The sequence below is a fragment of the Odocoileus virginianus genome, chromosome 20, assembly GCF_023699985.2.
Source record: "Odocoileus virginianus isolate 20LAN1187 ecotype Illinois chromosome 20, Ovbor_1.2, whole genome shotgun sequence".
In the NCBI taxonomy this organism is placed as follows: Eukaryota; Metazoa; Chordata; class Mammalia; order Artiodactyla; family Cervidae; genus Odocoileus; species Odocoileus virginianus.
In genome coordinates this window covers 44,497,950-44,522,912 of record NC_069693.1, presented here as the reverse complement: position 1 = coordinate 44,522,912, position 24,963 = coordinate 44,497,950, and the positions used below count along the sequence as shown (strand labels likewise).

The 24,963-nt window shown below is 37.1% G+C and overlaps 1 protein-coding gene and 1 pseudogene across 2 annotated transcripts in view; one reads left to right on the top strand and one right to left on the bottom strand.

The window, feature by feature from the left end:
• The window catches only part of NETO2 (neuropilin and tolloid like 2), a 71,405-nt gene that overhangs the window by 13,706 nt on the left and 32,736 nt on the right, over positions 1 to 24,963 (bottom strand). For both annotated transcript variants that reach the window (XM_020905247.2, XM_020905248.2), the window contains exon 7: positions 17,559 to 17,787. In XM_020905247.2, coding sequence (XP_020760906.2) covers positions 17,559 to 17,787 — 229 coding nt within the window. The remainder of the gene's footprint in view (positions 1 to 17,558; positions 17,788 to 24,963) is intronic.
• Positions 145 to 2,871, top strand: LOC110145080 (PDZ and LIM domain protein 1 pseudogene; annotated as a pseudogene).

The window sequence follows — 24,963 nt, the reverse complement described above, 5'->3', positions numbered from 1 at the left end:
AAAAAGACAAAATCTCCATTGTAATCAGAAGGAAGATGTCTAAAGAATATATTGTAATTACAAGGAAGATGTCTAAAGAATATACACAGAAGGAAATGCAAATGTGTCACTACAAAAATCAACTAAGCACAAGAGACTGTAATGATGGAAATGAGGGATAACAAAGCTGTAAGGCACATAGAAATCAACAGCAAGACTGGAGAAGTCTTTCCTTAGTAGCTACTTTAAATGTAAATGGATTAAACTTTTCATTCAAAAGGCATAAATTAGCAGAAAAGAAAAAAAACAACAACCAAGATCCAACTATATGATGTTCTAGAAGAGATTCACTTTAGATCCAGAGATTTAATTAGGTCAAAAGTAAAATAGAGAAAGATATTCCATGCAAATAGATACCAAAGAGAGCTGGGATGGTGATATAAATATAGTTGCATATCAGAGATATTGCTGGTTTGACTTCAGACTACCACAGTGAAGCAATTATTCAAGGACTCCCACGAATTTTTTGGTTTCCCAGTGCATATAAAAGTTACATTTATATTTTACTGTAGACTATTAAGTGCACAAGTAGTATTACATCTAAAAAACTCAATGTACACACCTTAATTTAAAAACATCTTACTGCTAAAAAATGCTAACCATCATCTAAGCAAGTCTTTCACAACAGTAACATCAACAATCACTGACGACCAGAAACAATAATAGTGAAAATGTTTGAAGCACTGTGAGAATTATCAAAGTGTGACAGAGAGACATGAAGTGAGCAACTGTTAGAAAAATGATGCCAGTAGATTTTTCAACACAGGGTTGCCACAGGGTTTGCCCAGTGGCTCAGCAGTACCAGTCTGCCTGCAATGCTGGAGACGTGGGAGACACAGGTTTGATTTCTGGTCAGGAGGATCCCCTGGACAAGTAAATGGCAACCCATTCCAGTATTCTTGCCAGGAAAACACCATGGGCAGAAGAGCCTGGTGGGCTACAGTCCAGGTTGCAAAGAGTCAGACATGACTGAGCAACTGAACACACACAGGGTTGCCACAAACCTTCAATTTGTAAAAGATGCAGTATCTGTTTTAAGATACGCCTGTATCAGACAAAAACTGACCTTTAGTCAAAACTGTCACAAATGACAAAGAAGGACACTGTATCTTATAAAAGCGCCAATTCACCAAGAAGATATAATAATTATAAACGTATATGGACCAAAAATCAGAGCCCTAAAATATAAGAAGTAAACATTGTTAGAATTTAAGGGAGAATTAGACAGTTCTATGATAACAGTTGGAGACATCAATACTCTACTTCTAGTAATGAATAAAACCATACAGAAGATCAATATAAGGAGGGAATTCCCTGGTGGTCTAGTGGTTAGGACTCTGCAACCTTCACTGCCAAGGGCCCAGGTTCAGTCTCTTGTTAGAGAACTAAGATCCCACACACTGTGAGGGGCACACCCTCAAAAGACCGAGAAGTAAATAAAGGCCTTGAACAGTACTATAAACCAATTGAACCTAACAGACAAAAAAACCCCACCTGACAACAGCAGAATATATTTTTCTCAAGTGCACATGGAACATTCTCCAGGACAGACCACACATTAGGCCACACAAAGTCTTAATTTTAAAAGATTGACACCATACAAAGTATCTTTTTGAATCACAGTGAAATGAAACTAGAAATCAACAATAGAAGGAAAACTGGAAAATTTACAGATATGTGGAAATTACACTACACACTCTTAACCAACATTTCAAAGAAGATATCACAAGGGAAATTAGAGAATACCTTGAGACAAATGAAAATACATATGAAACTTATAGAAAGCAGTGAAAGCAGTGATAAGAAGGAAATTTAAAGCTACAATGCCTACATTTAAAAAAGGAGACAATAAAGGAGAAAGACTTCAAATCACAGAGAACCAGGAAAACAAGAGCACACGAAGCGCCCTGCATTCCCCAGGTCGTTCCTGGGATCAAGGCCGCAGAGCTAACATATGTGCTGCAGATGCAACCACAGCCATCGGCGGGGAAATACCAGCAACATGTCTTAATCAGAAGCTCAGAGCAAAGTCCAGGGCTGCACAGACAACGTGACTCTCACAGCAGCAAGAGAACAGAAGTATGGTCTCCCCTGGTGACACAGGAAGGGAAACACCACCCATACAAGATGAATGCAGCCTCTGAACCCCAAGAGATCCTACACACAGGAAGCACCCCAAACCAGAGTTGTGCCCTTCACCACCTCGCCTGCCTTCAGCTCTTCCCCAGGGTTGTCACAAACCAGTGCCACAACCCAGTTGGCCTCCGCTCCTCTGAAAACACCTAACACTTCAACACGCCTTGGAGTCAAAGAGTCAGCCAGCAGGCAGATGAACGGCAGAGCTTCAGACCATTCTCAGCGTCCAAGCAGACTTGTCTTTGGCAAAGAATCTTAAGTTTACAAGATGCTTCTGGAGAAACAGGAGTTAAATGAGCCTCTGAGACAGCCCACTTCATTCCTGGTTTTGCAGGAAATCCTGGAGTCTGAGGAGAAAGGGGATCCCAACAAGCCCTCAGGACTCAGAAGTGTGAAGGCTCCAGTCACCAAAGCGGCTACATGGACTAAATGCCCAGAAGCTGCTCGTGTTGACAGACGTGACAGCGGCACTGCCAGTGTGCACGGAGCGGCGGGGCCGCCACTGCCACCCTGAGTTAGGGTGCACCACCCATGCACCCCAATCTGAAACAGAAGGGTCATCTCCTTGTGCAGGATCAGATCTGCTGTGGAAAGCACACCCAGGGGCGAGTCACTCCGCCAGAGGGCCACGCCGTGATCACAGTGTTCCCCAAATGAGCCAGCAGTTCTGTACCCAATGCTGTTTTCCACACAGCCTCTGCGGCATCTTGTCCTCTGAAAGCTGTGGCCTCTCTCTGCCAAATTCTCCCTTATGTTGGTTTTATCACTGATTATTAAAATTTCATGTCTCCCTCTGTGCTAACTGTCTCATGCTTGCTGTGTGACGCCTGCTTTTATAATTAAAGGACGCTAGTCTTGTTCAGTGTCCCCCTGCCAGCATCACTGTCTTCTCTTCCCCTCCAGTTATCTCTGTTGCAAATGGACATCAGCCAAATTTGAACCAAATTTAATGTCTGACAATGACTTTGATTTTACTCAATAAATTAACAGACTCCAGAAACTCAAAAGTTCCATGTCTTTGTCGGAAGGATTAAAATATAAAGATTAGAGATAAATAAAATAGAGGGGGGAAAAATTGGAGAAAATAAAAAACACCAATCCTGGTCCTTTGAAAAGATCAACAAACTAGGCAGGCTTTTAGATACAATGACTAAGGAAAAGATTAAAGACTCAAATTACTAAAATCAGAAATGCAAGTTGGGACATTAGTATAAATTTTACATATATAAAAAGGATTAGAAAAGAATACTAAGAACAACTTGTATATCAAAAAAAGGCTAACTTAGATGAAATAGACAAATTCCTAGAAACACACAATCTACCAAAACTGACAAAGAGGGAAAAAGACCTCAAGAGATTTCTAAATAGCAAGGAGACTGAATCAGTAATCAAACGTGTTTCAACAAAGTAAAGCCCTAGACCAGATGGTTTCTTTATCAAACACATAAGAAAAATTAACAGCAATCCTCAAACTCTTCCAAAAAGTTGAAAAGAAGGGATCAATTCTTACTCATTTATTGGCCAGCATTACTGATATCAAAGCCAGACAAAGAAACAACGAGAAAACAAAACTACAGACCAATATCCCAATATCCCTTATGAATATCAATGCAAAAATCCTCAATAAAATACTAGCACTGAATTCAGCAACATTTTAATGTGAGGCTCAAGTGGGATGTAAGGATAGTTTAACATATAAAAATCAATTAATGTAATACACCTCAATAACAGAATGAAGGAGAATGAAGGAGAATGAATCAAGACTCACACGATCAACTCATGTGAATCAGAAAAGCATTTGACAAAATTCAACACCATTTCATGATAAAAAAAAAAAAACCCTCAATAAAGCAGGAATACAAGACCATTTTTTGAATATGATAAAGGCTATATATGAAAACCCCACAGTTAGCATCATACTCAATGATAAAGATAGAAAGTTTTCCCCCTAAAAAGAATGTCTGCTTTCATTTCTGTTTAATGTAGTGTACTAGCCAGAGCAATTAGGTAAGAAAAGGAAACAAAAGCACTCAAATTGGAAGGGAAACTATAAAGTTATCTCTGTTGGCAGATGACACAATCTTACAAACAGTAAACTTGAAAAGACCACAACACAGACATACATTCAGAGCAAATAAACTAATTCAGCAAAATTGTAGGATACGAAATCAACAAAAATTAGTTATGTATCTATACACTAGTAAGGAACAAATGATGATGCAATCCACATATTCATTGTGATTCCTATCAAAATTCCAAAAGTATTTTTTGCAGAATAGAAAGACTTATTTTAAGATTCATGGAATTTCAAGGGACCCTAAATAGTTAAAACAAAGTTGAAAAAGAACAGAGTTGAAAGATTCTTCTGAAGTTCAAAACTTACTACAAAGCTACAGTAATCAAAATAACTGGCATTAGGATAGACAAATAGATCAATGGAATAAAGAGCCTCTCAAATAAACTGTCACATGTATTAATATATGGTCAACTGATTTTTGACAAGGGTTATAATGATTAAAAGGGGAAAGGACAGTCGTTTCAAGAAACGGTTCTGGAAAGCTGTATATTCACATGCAAAGGAATGAAGCTGAAAAAATTAATTTGAAATGAATCAAAGACCTAAATGTAAGAGTGAAAACTATAATAATGGTTCAAGTGCTCCCTCTGTCTCTTCCTTCGGTCTACAACCAGTAAAGCATCTGTAACTCAACTCTGCCCCACAGACCAGGATGCTGGAGAATTGCGCACGTCTATACCTAAAGGTGGGTGGAATGGAACACCAACAGGAGGTGGAATCCAGGGAATGGCAGAATCACTGCCTGCACCACTTTGCTGCTATGCCTGCAGTGGTGTTGCCTGGAAACCGACAATCCTGGTTACAGCAGAGATACCTGCACTCCAGCTCCCCTTCTCCTCTCCCCCTGCTCCCAAAGTGACAAAGCCTGCAACTCGGTAGATCCCAAATGTGGTGACGTGCCTGTAATCCTTGTGCCCCAAGTGTCAATGCCAGCAGCATCACTGAGACACAATAGCAGCAAAGAAAACGACAAGGAAGGTGCCAACTCTCAGATACAACCAGAGGCTGCTTGGGTAGGAGAAACCAAAATCTGTGCTATAGCGCCACCAACTGAAAAACTAGAGAAAGGCCTCTGATTTTCAACCTGCAGAATCCTTAGAATCGTAGGGTGGGCTGGGGAAAGCTTTACTAAACAAGAAAGATGTCTGGTACTTCAAATGTGCCAGAAGGGGAACAACTCATCAAGCACAATGAAGAACCATGGTAACATGGTATCACAAAGAGAAAATGAAAGTTCTCCAGAAACCAAGCTTTGTCTCAGAACAGTGAGATGTGATAGACCGTTCAAATGAACTGTCAGACAGAAACTCAACCAGATACAAGAAAACTCAGAAAGGCAGTTCAACGTGTTTAGGAATAAACTTAATGAACAGAATACTTTAAAAAAGTGATTGAAACTCTAGAAGAGAAATTCTGGAGCTGAAGAACTTAATAAATGAGATGAAGAAAGTACTACTGGAAAGACACCAGGCCATATGGAAGCTTGAAGATAGAAATCTAGAAATGATACAGGTAGAAAAGGAGGGAATTAAGACAAAAAAATGAGGAAATTCTATGAGAACTATCTAACTCTACTAGGAAGGGCAACATTAGCATGATGGGTATACCAGAAGGGGAACAGAGGGAGAAAAGAACAGAGAGCTTGTTTCAAGAAATAATAGCTGAGAACTCCCCTAAACTGGGGAAGGAACTGGATATATAATTAAGAGAACATTTAATTACCTCATGCAGAAAGACCTTTTCCAAGACACATTATATTAAAACTGTTGAAACTCAGTGACAGAGAAGGAATTTTAAAGGCAGCCGCTGAGCGGGGGAAAAGATGTTAACGTACAAAGTAAGCTACCAGCAGGTTTCTCAGAATAAACTCTACAGGTCAGGAGGGAGTGGCATATTCTACACATGATACCGAAAGATAAAAACTGTCAGTCAAAAATATTCTTTTCAGCAAAAAAAAAAAAAAAAAATATTCTTTTCAGCAAAATTATCATTCAAATGTGAAGAAGAAATAAAGGCTTTCCCCCAGACAAACAACACCTGAGAGAGGTCATCAACACCGTAACTGCCTTACAAAAAAACGCTGAAATGACCTCTTCTACCTGAAATGAGAAGGCAAAAGTATACACAACTTTGAGTAGGGTGACAGAGAAAATGGAAACTCTAATATCAGAATGTTAAACTTATCATAGAAAAAAGGTTAAAGGGAAAACATTTATAAAAATAATTTATAGCCACTTCAATTTGGTAACAAACTCTAACATAAAAAGAAATAATTGAGGAATTTGGACACCTAAAACATAAAAGGGGAGAAGAAAAAGGTCAGAACTCATATAGGCAAATAAAAACAAGATGCTGTCAACAGAAAAAAAAGGATATTTTAACTACGAGACATTTTATACAAACTTTACAGTAACAACAAAACAAAAAGACGAAACTGAAAAAATATCCCAGAAAAGCTCCAAACTAAGACGGCAGACAGAAACATAAGGAAAAAACCACAATGGACATACAAAGCAACCAGAAAACAAAAAATGAAATGGCAGTACTATGTTTTCATTTATCAATATTCAGGCTAAATGTCAATGGACTGAATTCACTAATCAAAAGTCAACAGAGTGGCTGGGTGAATTAAAATGCAAGACCCAACTATATGCTGCCTCCAGGAGACTCACTTCAGCTCTGCAGATAAGTAGGCTTAAAGTGAAGGGATGGAAGATGATGCTCCAAGCAAATGGCAGCCATCAAAAGCAGGAGTAGCCAAACTTACATCAGAAAAAACAGACTTCAAGCCAAAAAAGGTAACAAGAGACAAAGATGGACATTATATAATGATGAAGGGGACAATTCATCAAGAAGATGTAGGAAGAGTTATTCATATATATGCACTTAACATAGACGCATTAAACCAGAAGGACTGGATAGATTTGTACAGAACATTCTCTCCAAACGGAGAATACACTTTCGTCTCAAGTGTACATGTATTCTCAAGAACAGACCATATGTTGGGACACAAAACAAACGTCAATAAATTTAAGAATGGAATTATATCAAGTATCTTTTCTGAGCACAAAAGTGTGAAATTAGAATCAACTACAAGAAGAAAGCTGAAAAAAATCTACAAATATGTGAAGGCTAAACAAATGCTACAGGGTAAGAATTAGATAATGAAAAAAAAAATCACAAAGAAGAAAATTTAAAATACCTGAAGACAAATGAAAATATGACATACCAAATCTACGGGGATGCAGCAAAAGCAATACTGAGAGGGAAAGTTATAGTGATATAGGCCTACCCTGAGAAACATGAAAAATCTCAAAGAAATCTAACCTTAGATGTAAGGAACTATTATAAAAAGAATGAAGTCCAAAGTTAGTAGAAGGAAAGAACTAATAAAAATCAAAGCAGAAATATGTGAAATAGAGACTAAAAAGACAATAGGAAAGACAGATGAAATTAAGAGATGCTCCTCTGAAGATAAACAAAACTGACAAAACTTTTGCTAGTCTAAGAAAAAAGAGATAAGGATCTGATAAATAAAAGAGGAGAAATAACATCACAGAAATATAAAGGATGATAAGAAAATATTATGAACAACTATACGACTACAAATTGGACAATCCAGAATTGGCAAATTCTTAGAACCATCCAACCTTTCACGACCGAACCATGAAGAAATAGAAAATTTTAACAGATTGATCACTAGTCAAGTGGCCGAAATAATAAAAAACTCCCCCCAAAACAAAAGCCCAGGACCAGACGGCTTTATCAGGTGAAATCTACCAATCATTCAAAATTTAATACCTATCTTTCTCAATCTCTTCCAACAAACTGAGAGAGAAGACTTCCTACTCGTTCCATTAGGCCACCAGTACACTGACAGCAAAACCAGGGAGGACACTTCAGAGAAAGTTATAGGCCAGCATCTCTGATGAACACAGATGCAAAAGTTCTCAATAAAATGTCAGCAGACCATACAACAACACATTAAAAGGATCATACAACATGATCAAGTGGATCTACCCTAGGGATGGAAAGGTGTTTCAACACCCACAAATTAATCAATATGATACACCCCATGAACAAAATGAAGGATGAAAACCATGATTGTCTCAACAGATGAAGAAATATCTGACAAGATTTAATATTCGTTTATGATAAAAACTCTCAATAAAATCAGTATAGGAGGAATGTACCAAAAATATAATAAATGCCATATATGGCAACCGACCAGTAATGCTGAAGAAGCTGAAGTTGAACAGTTCTATGAAGACCTACAAGACCTTCTAGAACTAACACCCAAAAAAGATGTCCTTTTCATTATAGGGGACTGGAATGCAAAAGTAGGAAGTCAAGAAACGCCTGGAGTAACAGGCAAATTTGGCCTTGGAGTACAGAATGAAGCAGGGCAAAGGCTAATAGAGTTCTGCCAAGAGAACGCACTGGTCATAGCAAACACCTTCTTCCAACAACACAAGAGAAGACTCTACACATGGACATCACCAGATGGTCGACACCGAAATCAGACTGATTATATTCTTTGCAGCCAAAGATGGAGACGCTCTATACAATCAGCAAAAACAAGACTGGGAGCTGACTGTGGCTTGGATCATGAACTCCTTATTGCCAAATTCAGAATGAAACTGAAGAGAGTGGAGAAACCACTAGACCATTCAGGTATGACCTAAATCAAATCCCTTATGACTATACAGTGGAAATGAGAAACAGATTTAAGGGACTAGATCTGATAGACAGAGAGCCTGATGAACTATGGACAGAGGTTCATGACACTGAAAAGGAGACAGGGATCAAGACCATCCTCAAGAAAAAGAAATGCAAAAAAGCAAAATGGCTGTCTAAGGAGCCTTACAAATAGCTGTGAAAAGAAGAGAAGCAAAAAGCAAAGGAGAAAAGGAAAGATATTCCCATTTGAATGCAGAGTTCCAAAGAATAGCAAGGAGAGATAAGAAAGCCTTCCTCAGCAATCAGTGCAAAGAAATAGAGGAAAACAACAGAATGGGAAAGACTAGAGATCTCTTCAAGAAAATCAGAGATACCAAGGGAACTTTTCATGCAAAGATGGGCACAATAAAGGACAGAAATGGTATGGACCTAACAGAAGCAGAAGATATTAAGAAGAGGTGGCAAGACTACACAGAAGAACTGTACAAAAAAGATCTTCATGACCCATATAATCACGATGGTGTGATCACTCACCTAGAGCCAGATAGCCTGGATTGTGAAGTCAAGTGGGCCTTAGGAAGCATCACTATGAACAAAGCTAGTGGATGTGATGGAATTCCAGTTGAGCTATTTCAAATCCTGAAAGATGACACTGTGAAAGTGCTGCACTCAATATGCCAGCAAATTTGGAAAATTCAGCAGTGACCACAAGACTGGAAAAGGTCAGTTTTCACTCCAATCCCAAAGAAAGGCAATGGCAAAGCATGCTCAAACTACTGCACTCATCTCACATGCTAGTAAATTAACGCTTAAAATTCTCCAAGCCAGGCTTCAGCAATATGTGAACCGTGAACTTCCGGGTGTTCAAGCTGGTTTTAGAAAAGGCAGAGGAACTAGAGATCATATTGCCAACATCCACTGGATCATCAAAAAAGCAAGCGAGTTCTAGAAAAACATTGATTTCTGCTTTATTGACTATGCCAAAGCCTTTGACTGTGTGGATCACAATAAACTGTGGAAAATTCTTAAAGAGATGGGAATACCAGACCACCTGACCTGCCTCTTGACAAACCTGTATGCAGGTCAGGAAGCATCAGTTAGAACTGGACATGGAACAAAAGACTGGTTCTAAATAGGAAAAGGAGTACGTCAAGGCTGTATATTGTCACCCTGCTTATTTAACTTATATGCAGAGTACATCATGAGAAATGCTGGGCTGGAGAAAGCACAAGCTGGAATCCAGATTTCTGGGAGAAATATCAATAACCTCATATATGCAGATGACACCACCCTTATGGCAGAAAGTGAAGAAGAACTAAAGAGCTTCTTGATGAAAGTGAAAGAGGAGAGTGAAAAAGTTGGCTTAAAGCTCAACATTCAGAACACTAAGATCATGGCATCCAGTCCCATCACTTCATGGCAGATAGATGGGCAAACAGTGGAAACAGTGGCTGACTTTATTTTTTCTGGGCTCCAAAATCACTGCAGATGGTGATTGCAGCAATGAAATTAAAAGATGCTTATTCCTTGTAAGGAAAATTATGACCAACCTATACAGAATATTAAAAAGCAGAGACGTTAGTCTGCCAACAAACATCCGTCTAGTCAAGGCTATGGTTTTTGAAGTAGGCATGTATGGATGTGAGAGTCGGACTATAAAGAAATTGAGCGCTGAAGAATTGATGCTTTTTAACTGTAGTATGGGAGAAGACTCTTTGAGAGTCCCTTGGACTGCAAGGAGATCCAACCAATCCATTCTAAAGGAGATTAGTCCTGGGTGTTCATTGGAAGGACTGATGTTGAAGCTGAAACTCCAATACTTTGGCCACCTGATGTGAAGAGCTGACTCAATGGAAAAGACCCTGATGCTAGGAAAGATTGAGGGTAGGAGAAAAAGGGGACGACACAGGATGAGATGGTTGGATGGCATCACTGACTCAATGGACATGGGTTTGGGTGAACTCTGGGAGTTGGTGATGGACAGGGAGGCCTGGTGTGCTGTGGTTCATCGGGTCGCAAAGAGTCGGACACTGACTGAGCAACTGAACTGAAGGCAAACCTATATCTAATGTAATACTCGGTGATGAAAATGTTAAGCTATTCCTTTAAGATTAGAAACAAGACAAGGATGCCCAATCTTGCCATTGTTATTCAACACAGTATTGGAAGTCCTAACTGGAGAAATTATGCAAGAAAAAGAAATAAAAGTGACCACATTTACCTGAATTGGAAAACAAGAGGTAAAACTGTAACTACTTGTGGATGACATAGAATATTCTAAAAAATTCACCAAAAACCTTTGGAAATAATAAAAGAATAGTTGCAGGGTATAAGATCAATATAGAAAATATGGTGCATTTCTATGTACTAATAATAAACTAACCAAAAAGCAGTTTAGAGAATCCCATTTACAACCACAACAGAAAGAATAGAATACTTAAGAACAAAGTTAGCTAGGAGGTACAAGACCTGTACACTGAAAACTGTAAGATTATTGTTGAAAGAAATTGAAGACACAAATTAATGGAAATATCCTTTGTGCTCATGGACTGAACAATTAATTTAAAATGCCCAAATTACCTGAAGCAAACTACAGATTAAATGCAATTCCTATCAGAATTCCAAGGACATTTTCTCAGAAACAGAACCAAAAACTCTAATAAACTTTATATAGAAACATAAAAGACCCCAAATAGTCAAAGCAATCCTGAGAAAAATGGACAAAGCTGGAGGTATCACACTCCCTGATTTCAAATTATATTACTAGGCTACAGTATTCAAAACAGCATGTTATTGGCAGAAAAGAGACACAGAGATTAATGGAAAAGAACTGAGAGTCCAGAAATAAACCCACACATATATGAACAACTAATTTAAAACAAAGAAGCAAAGAACATACAATGGAGACAGAATAGTCTTTTAAATAAATGAATGGCACAAGGAAAACTGGACAGCCAATGAGAAAGAATGAAACTAGATCGCTGCCTCACACCAAATACGAAAGTCAACTCCAAATAGATACTTGAATGTAAGACCTGAAACCATAAAACTCCTTGATGAAAACAAGCAGTACACTCTCTGCTCTTCGTCTTGGCAAACATTTTTCTGAATATGTCTCCTTAGGCAAAGGAAATAAAAGCAAACATAAAATGTGAGACTACATCAAACTAAGACGCTTTTGTTCAGGAAAGGAAGCCATCAACAAATGAAAATGCAACCTAATGAACAGGAGAAAATATCTGCAAATCATATATCCAATATGGGGTTAATATACAAAATAATAGAAATAACACATACAACTCAATAACCAAAAAACAAAGAACTAGATTTAAAAAACGGGCAGAGGTATTGAATAGACATCGTTTCAAAGAAGACATACAAATGGCCAACAGGCACATGAAAAAATGCTTAACATCACTAATTATTAGGGAAATGCAAATCAAAATAATGAGATACTACCTCACACCAGTCAGAATGGCTATTATCAAAAAGACAAGAGATAACAAGTGTTAGAGAGGATGTGAAGAAAAGGAACCTCCATACAGTTTTGGTGGAAATGTAAGTTGTTACAGACATTATAGATCTAACAGTATGGAGACTCTTCAAAAAATTAAGAACCAGAACTTCTACATGATCCAGCTATTCCACTTCTGGGTATTTATCCAAAGAATAAGAAAAGACTAATTTAAAAAGATTTATGTCCCTGTGTTCATCTCAGCATTATTTACAATAGCCAAAATATTGAAAGAACCAAAGCCCCACTGATGGATGAATGGATAAACATGTGGTATATACGTATATATAAAATGGACTAGTACTCAATTGTAAGAAAAGATGAAATCTTGTCATCTGCAACAACATGGATAGACCCAAAGGGTATTACGCTAAATGACATACATCAGATGGAAAAGGACAAACACCACAGGATTTCACTCATATGTGGATTATTTAAAAAACAAAGAACAGACAAATCAAACATACAGTTACAGAAAACAGAGGAGTGGTTATGGGGTGTGGGGACGACAAATGGGTAAGAGAGGCCAACTGTACACTGACAGACAGAAAATAAACTTTTGGTGGTGACTGTGCTGCAGTGTATACAAAAATAAAAATACAACACTGTATACACAAGACATAATACTAGAAATTAATAAAAACTTGCTATCAAATATTTTTAAAAATAGAGGAAAAGCTTCATAATGTTGTCTTTGGCAATGATTTCTTGACTATGACACCGAAAGCATAGACAAAAAGGAGAAAACAGACCAACTGGATAACATCAAATTTTTGTTTTCTCAAAGTACACAATCAGGACAGTGAAAAGATAATGCACAGAATGGGAAAAAAATGCTTGCTAATCATATATCTGATGAGAGATTAATATCCAGAATATATAAAGAACTTCTACAACTTAACAGAAATCCAAGAACCTACCTGGTGACTCAAATGGTTAAGAAACTGCCTGCAATACAGGAAACTTGGGTTTGATCCCTGTGTTGGGAAGATCTCCTGGAGAAGGGCCTAGCTACCCATTCCAGTACTCTTGCCTGGAGAATTCCACAAACAGACGAGCATGGTGGGCTACAGTCCATGGGGTCGCAAAGAGCCAAACACGAACTGAGTGGCTAACACTTTCACTTTCAAGTTAAAAAATGAGTAAAGGACTAAATACAAGCATACCACACTTTCAGACCACTGCAATAAAGCAAGTATTGTAGTAAACGGAGTCATACAAAGTTTTTGGTTTCTCACTGCATATAAAAGGTATGCTTACACTATGCCGTAATGTATTAAGTACCTAATAGTATTACACCTAAGAAAATAATGCACATACCTGAATTAAAAAATATTTCACTGCTAAAAAATGCTAACTGCCATCTGAGCTTTCAGGAAGTCATAGTCTTTTTGTGATAATAACATCAAAGATCACTGATCACAGATCACCATAATATATACAGTAACGAAAAAGTTTGTAATGTTATGAGAATTGCTAAAATGTAACACAGAAACATTAAGTGAGCAAATGTTGAAGAAATGGTGCTGACCAACTTGCTCAAGGCAGAGTAGCCACAAGAGTTCAATGTGCAAATAAAAATGCAGTGTCTGTGAAGTGCAATAAAATGAAGTATTCACCGAAGAAGGTATACAAATGGTTAAGAAGCATGAAATGATACTCAACATCACTCATCATTAGGGAAATACAAATTGGAATCACAAATGAAAAAAATCACACTTCATATAGCCATTAGGATGGCTACTGATAAAAAAAAAAAAGGGTTTTGGTGAGGATGGGGACTATTGCATTGCTGGAGGGAATGTAAAATGGAATAGCTGCTGTGAAAATAGCTGGTGGTCCTCAAACATTTAAATAGATTTTAAATTGTAATACACTGATATTAAATTTTAATATTCTATGTAGAATATCCATATTTAGTTAGGGAGTTTGGAATCAACATGTACACAATGTCATATTTAAGGAGGTTAACCAACAAGGACCTATTGTACAGTACAAGGAGCTCTGTTCCAGGTCATGTGGCAGCTTAGATGGGAGGGAAGTTTGGGGGGGAAATGGAAACATGTCTATGTATGGCTGAATTCTTTTGCTGTCCACCTGAAACTATTACAGCATTGTTAATTGACTATACTCCAGCAAAAAAAAAAATTTTAAAAATAAACAACATTTATATGATCCAGCAATTCCACTTCTAGGTATAGCAAAAACTGAAATCAGAGATTCAAAGAGATAACTCTATGCCAGTAGCCATAGTGGCTTTATTCATAATAGCCAAAAGCAGAAACAATTCAAGTGTTCATCAATAGATGAAACAATAAACAAAAATGTATATGTAAAATGGAAAATTATTCAGCCTTAAAAAGGACTGAAATTCTTAGAAACATACTAAGTATAATAAATCAGACACAAAAGGACAAATATTCCATTTATATGAGGTATCTAGAATAGGGAAATTCATGTAGACAGAAAGATAGAGGTTACCTGCAGTTGAGGGAATAGGGAATGGAAGTTATTATTTAATGGGTATAGAGTTTTAATTTGGGATGTTACATTAAGTTCTGCAAGTGGATAGTGGTGATGGTTGAATGATGTTGTGAATGTGTTAATGCCACTGAACTGTACACTGAAAAATGGCTTAGGGTATATTTTACCATAATTTAAAAATATATACAACCATTCTAGAAGGGTATTTGGCAAAATCCAACAGTGGCCACAGGACTGGAAAAGGTCAGTTTTCATTCCAATTCCAAAGAAGGGCAGGGCTAAAGAATGTTCAAACTACCTGACAATTGCACTCACTTCCCATGCTAGTAAGGTTATGCTCAAAATTCTTAATGCTAGGCTTCACTAGTACTTGAATCGAGAACCTCCAGATGTACAAGCTGGATTTAGAAGAGGCAGAGGAACCAGAGATCAAATCGCCAACATCCACTGCATCATAGAGAAAGCAAGGGAATTCTAGAAAAGCATCTACTTCTATTTCACTGACTATGCAAAAGCCTTTGCCAGTGTGGATCACAAATTATTGAAAATTCTTCAAGAGATAGGAATACCAGACCATCTAATCTGTGTCCTGATAAACCTGTATGAGGGTCAGGAAGCAACAGTTAGAACCGGACATGGAACAACAGACTGGTTCCAAACTGGGAAAGGAGTACGTCAAGTCTGTATACTGTCACCCTGTGTATTTAACTTATATGCAGAGTACATCATGCAGAATGCCAGGCTGGATGAGTAGCAAGCTAGAATCAAGACTGCTGGGAGAAATACCAACAACTTCAGATCAGGACCAAATGGCAGAAAGCAAAAAGGAATTAAAGAGCCTCTTGATGAAGGTGAAGGAGGAGAGTGAAAAATCTGGCTGAAAACTCAACATTAAAAAACTAAGATCACGGCCTCTGGTCTCATTACTTCATGGCAAACAGAAGGGAAAAAGTGGAAGCAGTGACAGATTTTCGGCTCCAAAATCACTGTAGATGGTGACTGCAGTCATGAAATTAAAAGATGCTTGCTTCTTGGAAGGAAGGTTATAACAAACCTAGACAGCGTATTAAAAAGCAAAGATATCACTTTGCTGACAAAGCCAACAAGCCATGGTCTTTCCAGTAGTCATGGAAAGATGTGAGAGCTGGACCATAAAGTAGGCTGAGTACTGAAGAATTGATGCTGAGTCTCCTGCACTGCAGGCGGGTTCTTTATTGTCTGAGCCGCCAGGGAAGCCCAATGGATATCCTAGGATTGAACAGATAAATATACTGTAGATAATCAGAGTCAGATTTCTCACTGGAAGAGAAGGAAAGGGCATTTTGGAAACATGGTTGATTATAAGGCTCAAAAGAGAAAACATAAGTTGAGCCTGGTTCATTCTTACTATCTGTATCAGAAAAGGAGGCGATTAAAATAAACAGGCCTACCCAAAGAATACAGGATGCAGCCTGAAGGAGCTCCCAATGGCCAAAGCTGGGATGTTTAGCACCAAAGTAAATGCTATCATAGAATTATATATATAATAGAGTAAAATAAATATACATGAGCTCATAGTGACACAAATAGAATAAATAAACGAGGAGGAAAGAATAGCTCTTCCTCACAAAATTATAATTAACAAATGTAGAAAGAATGATGCAAACAGAAAACCACCTTAAAGTAAATACTATAGTAATAGTTATTACAGGCAGAAACCATTAATGGAGGCTAATATTAGTGAGCAAAAGGGTATTTGCATACTCTGAGGGAGTTATTAATTTGAAAAGAAAAATTGTTAAGTTTATAGTGCAGAAATGTGGCAGACAGGACCTTAAGAAAGTGATTCAAGTTAGTATGAGGCAAACCCACATTATGTACTGAGAAAGGTGGAACGTGATTTCTGTTGTATTCTTGACAGACACGCATGACCTCAGCTCAGGAGAGAGGGGACATCAGAGAAACCTAAACCGATGGACATGCTACTAAGTAGCTGGCCAGTGCTCTTCAAAGGCATCCAGGTCACTAAACACTGAGAAAGTGCCACAAACAGAGCAAATTAAAGGAGACATGACAAAAGCAACTTGCGATTTTGGATCAGAAAAAGACATTAATGAGAAAACTAGTGATTTCTGAGTAAGGTCTATATACTGTTTAATAATACTGCATCAGTGTTAACATTCAGCTTTACTATGGTATTGTAAGATGGTAACATTAGGGGAATCTAAGCGAAGGGCACAGGAGAACTCTACTATTTTACAACTTTTTATAAGCTTAAAATTACTTTAAAAGTTTTAAAAAAGAAAACAGTCTATCTAAACCTTCGGGGAGCATGGTTTGGTGGAGTCACAATTATTTACCAAGATGAATTCATACTACTGATAATTATTTTTAATTGTGAACATTCTGAGAGAAGTCTCCACTTCTTACACTCCCTACCATACATCTTTATAACTGGTAGTGTTGCAATTTATGCATTACCATGGTTTTTTCCACCCATGACAGTCAATTCTTTAAGATACACACTAAGACCTACTTATTTCTACATTCTGTGACTAGCAGTCTTTGTCAAAAGGAAGTGCTCAATAATTGTATTCTTAGTAAATGATTATGTAAAAGACCTCACTGCTATAGAAATTATTTACTTACGCTCCACAAAGGAAGTAAAGAGCATTCTGAACCTGCTTAGCCGACTACCTTCATCTGCCCACATGCGTATCACCCCAACTCCTGTCTTAAGCATTACATCATTGGCCACAGTGCTGCAAAATTTGGCCTTCAGATTTTCAATAGAACTGCTTCCATCGTAGACTGCAACGAAGTTTCTCTTGCATTCATTTGAGTGCTCCATTTGATAATCTAGGAACCTCAAATAAATCTGCAACATTAAAACAAAGAAAAACAGTGCTTTTAAAAAGATATTAATTTTAATTTTCTAGTTCTATTATCCAATCAATATGTAACGTGGACTGAACTATTACAGCTGACAGAAAAAACAATAGATAAAAGGTAGATGCCTAAGAAGGTAAAAGAACTAAGATTAATATTCTGTTTCTTTGGTTGTCTTAATAATAGAACCAAGCATTAAGGAACCTAAAGCTTGTGTTTTGTCTATAGAGAAATTTTTTGCTTCATGAGGCATGACTATCATACATGTTTTCTTTGTTATAAAAACAATCTTGTGGTACTGACAAACTGGGAAAATAAAAGAAAGATTCATAATCCTATCACTTTAACAATTACTATGATTAACTTTTTTCAGTTTTTCTTCACATTTTTAAAACCTAAGCTTAATTTTAAGAAACACACACTCTGCTTTTGCTGTAACATATCAAAACTTACCTATCGCTTCATAATTGTAATAATTCCTATGATGTCATTTATTTACCCACTACCCTACTGTTGCATATGTAAGTGGTTTTATGATTTTACTCCATAAATTAACAATTTCTAACTTTTCAGTCACAAAGATTTAAACTGGAGTTTCAAAATAAGCGCTAGTATTCTATTGCTTAGTATCCCCTTTCCTCAAGTTTCATAGGCAGTCTGCTACCCAGCACTCAGTTTTCTTAAAATGTGCTTGACCCATTCTTATTTGAGGAGTTCCATTAGACTTTAGGCTTAGAAACATCTTGAGCAAAATCTCCAAAAGAACAGAATGAAACAGGTACTATTCTTCTTGGGCTCGGAGGAAATTAAGGCTCATTTGGACTAAGGAACTTGCCCAAGGTTACTTAGGGCGAGGATGTGAACCTAAGTTGGTCTGAATCTTATTAAGATATATGTTCTTCACATTCCCTGGATGCCTTTTATGTGTATACATGCATACATGCACATATACACACACTCTTCACATACATGGTTTATTTTTGGATATAGTTGCTCATATGTGACTCTACAATTAAAGTAAAATTTTAGTGAATGAAGAATAAAGATTTCTTTGATTGGCACTGGAGATGTCTAGTGAGTATTCACCTTGATGATTGCTATTTCTGAGGTAGCAGTATGATGCCACACCCACCTTGTAATTTAAAGGGCTTCATAAAACAAAAACATCAGACACTTCCCCCACCTAAAATACCTTGATGACATAAAACTAAGAACAAAAACTCAAAAATATATCTCAGAGTTAAATTTTGACCAGTAACTTTGGCGTATTTAAAATAACCAATTAGAAAAAAATAAAATAAAATAAAATGATCAGTTAGCCATTTTCATGAGCAAAATTACTGGTAATGTACTTCCATTTCAAAACTTCACAAAACCTCATAAATGTATTTTAACACAGAAGTAATATGTTTGCTTAAAATATGCAATCTGTTTTCATTACTTTCTCCATCATTTATTATATAACCAGAACATTCTGCCCATGGTTGTCTGGTGGTGAGTTTCACTAATATTTGTTATTATTTGTCTTCTCCATTATATTGTATGGTCTTCCAATGAGAGTGTCAATGTGTTATCCAGTATAATTCTTGCTCAGAAAGAGCAATCAATGAAAAAGTGAACAGGTCTGTAAAACCTAGTTTTGATAGAGCTGAATATCAGGAAGACCATCAAGAAGTATTTACTCTCTACCGTTTTTTTAATCCAAAGAAGCACCATACTTGTGTAAGGCCATCGTAAATGCGCTTTAAATATGTAACTTTTAAAAATCAAAGTTTTAAGGTAAGTCATATGACAAAAATAACATTCTTTTCTATTGTGAATACAGTTAAATACTGATATTAGTAGTTTAATTCAACTAATCTTCAGAAAAGATTTCTAACATTATGAGGCTAACAAATTGAAATGGGTGGATTGGGGCATAAACTACTCTTCTCTCACCCAGACTGCAGATCTTTATTTAAACATAAACCCTCTTAGCCTCTTACCTCCTCCTATACCCTCCCAGGGAAGTGGAGAGGGTCACCTGGTCGGGGATGGTATTTGGTCACTTTTCCTTTCCTCCTTCCCTGGACCAGTGAATGAGAATAACAGTGACCCGGGTAAGTGGGTCTCTTCTGCAGATGCACTTTCCTCGGATGGGAGGTTCAGTCTAGGCTTAGGTAGGAGGGGGACTTGGTGGGTACGGAAGTTGCAGGTCTAGATTGATTTTCTCACCATAAACTGCTTCCTAGCCTTTATTATAATAAAGGGGCTATTCTGAAGCTCCACCGTCTCAACTGGTTCATAACTCCAATGGGAAAAAGGAGGCTATTTATTAGAGGCCCCAGAGACTGCAAAAGAAATGCAACGAGATCCTCAGAAAGCTGTTATTTTTATGGAAAGGCCACTGATAAAACTGACTAAAATACTACTTAAATGCAAACACCAACGACTTCTATACATAAGTGAATTTTTCTTGAACATCACCCGTAAACTAGTTTACCCCATTTTGAGTATTAAAGGGTTATTGTGGTCTTTAACATTTTCTCTTTTAAATTCTTCAAATGAAATCATCTGTTTACTCTTTTAGTTGAACCCAATTAAAAATTTTTGATCTAATTTCCATGTCAAGTGTTTTTTATGTTAACTTTAAAAAATCAATTTACTTTTATATATTAAAAGTAATATTCTTCAATACTTAACATTCTAGGTTACAGTCCTAAAAAAACTTATGACTATAAAATCATTTCTTCATGAGGTATTTTATAAGAGACATATCAAACGTACTAATTTCACTTAAATATTTAAATAATTATTAAATATTAAAACAAAACCCACAACCCCACCTCACCTGCACAGTCACCCCTCAGCAGTAATGGGTGACTGGTTCTCGGAAGGCCCTGCTCTGGACACCAAAACCTGCAGGTGCTCAAGTCCTACAGTGCAACCTCTGTATGTGGTTCTGTCTATAAACACAACCAACTGCAGGTTGTATAACACTATATTATTTACTGAATAAAACCTATGTATGTGGACTTGTACAGTTCACTTCTGTTACAGTTGACCCTTGAACATGGGTTTCCAATATGCAGGTCCATTTACGTGGATTTTATTCAATAATCACATACTATAGTATTACACTACGCTTCCTTGGTGGCTCAGATGGTAAAGAATCTGCCTGAAATGTGGGAGACCCGTGTTTGGTAACTGGTTCGGGAAGATCCCCTGGAGAAGGGAATGGCAACCCACTCCAGTATTCTTGTGTGGAGAATTCCATGGACAGAGGAGCCTGGCGGGCTACAGACCATCGGGTTGCAAAGAGCTGAACATGACTGAGTGACTAACACTTTCTCTTTCTTTTACAGTACTACACGGTCTGCAGCTGGTTGAATCTGAGGACGTGGAACCTCGTATGTCGAGGGTTGACTATAAAGTTATACTCAGAATTTCAACTGCAAGTGGTCAGTGACCCTAGCCTCTATGTCGTTCATGGGTCAACTGTACAACTAAAGCCATCTATGTTCCTACTATCTTTCATACATTCCCTGTTTTGAGTATGATTTTTATAATTACTATGTACATTTTTAGACTTTTAAATTTATGTATCTATAAAAATATATAGTATTTGTGTATATTTTTATTTGTGTATTTCAAAATCTTGTATCAATTGTAGAAATAAGGCACTACTTATCCATTTTCCTTTTGGACATTTAGCTTGCTCCATTGCTGTAAACATTCTTGAATTCTGATTACGCTCTCACACAGTGAGCATCTGGGTACACATCTAGAAGCGTGGTTGCTGTGTCATAAGACATGACCATTTTCATCTTTACCAGGGTATACCCAATGGATTTCCAAAGTGGTTGCAGCAATTTATTCTCCCAAAGCAAGTTGAGAGCATCTCCATTCTTCAATCCTTATTGATACTTGGTCACATCAAGACATTCAATCACATCTCAAGTAATATAAAATTCTCTGACAAATGCACAGGGTCAAGTGACAGACACCATAATCAAGAACAGTTTCATCACCCTCCCCCCGTGAAAATCCTTTCCAGCTCCTCAGCAGTCCAAATAAATCTTCAACTTTAATTCCTGGCAACCAATCTTTTACTGTCCTGTAGTTACACCTTTTCCACAAATGTTATAATTTCATATAAATAAAATCATTGTATATTCTGAGTCAGGATTCTTTCAGTTAGCACAATGCATGTGAGATTCTTCTATGCTACTGCATCCCCAATAGTTTGTATCTTATTACTCCTGAATAAATTTCACTACACAGATGTACCACAGCTTATTAACAACTGAAGAGTATTTGGATTGTTTCCAGCTTTTATTTATTATGGATAAAGCTACTGTAAACATTTACATTTAAGTTTTTTGTGTGTAAACATGTTTTTCTTTCTCCTGGCTACCCTGCTAGGAGACTGCTGACTCACATAGTAACTTTATAGGAAATCACCAAGCTGTTTTCCAAAATGGTTCTATCATTTTGTATTCCTACCAGGAGTGTTACTACATTCCCAATTGCTCTACATAGCTCCCAGCACCTGGTATTCTCTGTTTTAAAATATTAGTTACGTTAATAGAGGTAGAGAGCTATTCCATTGTGGTTTTAATTTGCAGTTTTGAAATGTCAAAATATTCTCTGGTGCCTGTTCAAAATCTCCTACTCATTTTTAAATTAGGTACTTTTCTTATAGTTGAGTTTTGAGTTCTGGATTAAATAAATCTCTTGACAAGTGATTTACAAATATTTTCTCTTAGTGCTTTTCATTCAACAGTAAAAAGAAAAAGCTTTAATTTTAATGAAGTTCAATTTATAGTTTTTTTAAAAATAGATTCTTCTTTGATGTCTTATCTAAGAACTCTTTCCCTAACCCAAAGTTTTCACGTATGTTATCTTCTATAAGTTTTACAGTATTATACTTGTGTTTATAATCCAGTTTAGGTTAATTTTTAATATAAGGTATAAATACAAGTATAGAATTAAAATTCTTTTTTTTTAATATGGGTATCTGGTTGTTCTTAACACCATTTGTTGAAGACTATCCACTGAACTGACACTGTATCTCTAAATAAAAAAATAAAGCATATTTGTATGAATCCTTTTCTGAGTTCTATTCTGTTCCACTGATCTGTGTGTCTGTCATTTGTCAGTACCACACTGTCTTGGTTGCTGAAGATCTGAAGTCCTGAAATCACGTAGTGAGTAATTGTATTTTTTGAAAACTGTTTTGGCTCTTAAAATTCCTCGCATTTTCATTATACTCTAGAAACAGTCTGTCTATATTTACAAAAACATAGCAGGGGTTTTAATTTGAACTGTGTTTGTTTATACAGATCTATTTCAGAAGAACTTATGTTAACGCCACTGAGTCCGCATCAATAGGCATACACAGTGTCGCTGCTGTTGTTTAGTGGCTAAGTTGTGTTCCACTCTGCAACCCCGTGAGCTGCAGACCAGACTTTCCTGTCCTTCCCTGTCTCCCAGAGTTTGCTCAAACTCATGTCCATTTAGTCAGTGATGTCATCCAACCATCTCATCCTCTGTCTCCCCATTCTTCTCCTGCCCTCAATCTTTCCCGGCATCAGTCTTTTCCAATGAGTCAGCTCTTCACATCAGCTGGCCAGAGTATTGAAGCTTCAGCATCAGTCCTTCCAGTAAATATATACAGGGATGATTTCCTTTAGGATTTACTTGATCTCCTTGCTGTTCAAGGGACTCTCAAGAGTGTTCTCCAGCACCACAGTTCGAAACCATAAATTCTTCAGCATTCAGCCTTCTTTATGGTTCAACTCCCACATCCATACATGACTACTGGAAAAACCATAGCTTTGACTATGCAGACCTGTCAGCAAAGTGATGTCTCTGCTTTTTAATATGCTGTTTAGGTCTGTCATACTTTGATTTCAAGGAGCAAGTGTCTTTTAATTTCGTGGCTTCAGTCACCATCCACAGTGATTTTGGAGTCCAAGAAAATAAAATGTCACTGTTTCCACTGTTTACCCATCTATTTACCATGAAGTGATGGGACCGGATGCCATGATCTTAGTTTTTTGAATGTTGAATTTTAAACCAGCTTTTTCACTCTCCTCTCTCACCCTCATCAAGAGGCTCTTTAGTTCCTCTTCACTTTCTACCATTATAGTAGTATCATTTGCATATCTGAGGTTGTTGATAATTCTCCCAGCAATCTTAATTTCAGCGTGTAACTCATCCAGTCCAGGATTTTGCGTGACGTACTCTCCATAGGAGTTAAACAGACAGGGTGACAATATATAACCTTGAAGTACTCCTTTCCCAATTTGGAACATCTGTTGTTCCACATTTGGTTCTAAGTGCTGCTTCTTGTCCTGCAATCAGGTTTCTCAGGAGTCAGGTAAGGGGGTCTGGTATTCCCATTTCTTGAAGAATTTTCCAGTTTGTTGTGATCCACACAAAGTCTTTAGCGTAATCAATGAAGCAGATGTTTTGTTAGAATTCCCTTGCTTTTTCTATGATCCAACAGATGTTGGCAATTTGATCTCTGGTCCCTCTGCCTTTTCTAAATCCAGCTTGCACATATGGAAGCTCCCAGTTCATGTACTACTGAAGCCTAGCTTGAAGGATTTTGAGCATCATGTTGTTAGAATGAGAAATGAGTATAATTGTATGGTAGTTTGAACATTCTTTAGGATTGCCTTTGGAACTGGAATAAAAACACAGTATATATTTCCATTTATCCAGGTCTTCAAATTTTTTATCAGGGTTCTGCAGTTTATAGATGCTGTGTTTACTGTTTTTGGGTGGGGGAAGGGAAGGGCTACTTTAAATGGTATTGCTGCTTTCTTAATTTTGAACTCCAATTGCTCATTCTTCAAATATTGAATCACATAGTATAACTGACCCTTGATCAACATGGGACATAGAGGTGCTGACCCTCCTTGCAGTCAAAAATCCATGTATAACTTCACAGTCATCCCACAATATCCTTAGTTCTTCATTTGTGGATTCAACCAACCATTGACAATGTAGTACTAGGTATTTACCCTTAAAAAAAAAAAATCTGTGTGCAAATGGATCAGTGCAGTTCAAACTCATCTTATTCAAGCATCAACTACATACAAAAAAATACAACTGACACTTATCTATCGGCCTTTTATCCAACCTTGCTAAACTGACTTCTTTATTCCAGTTTTTT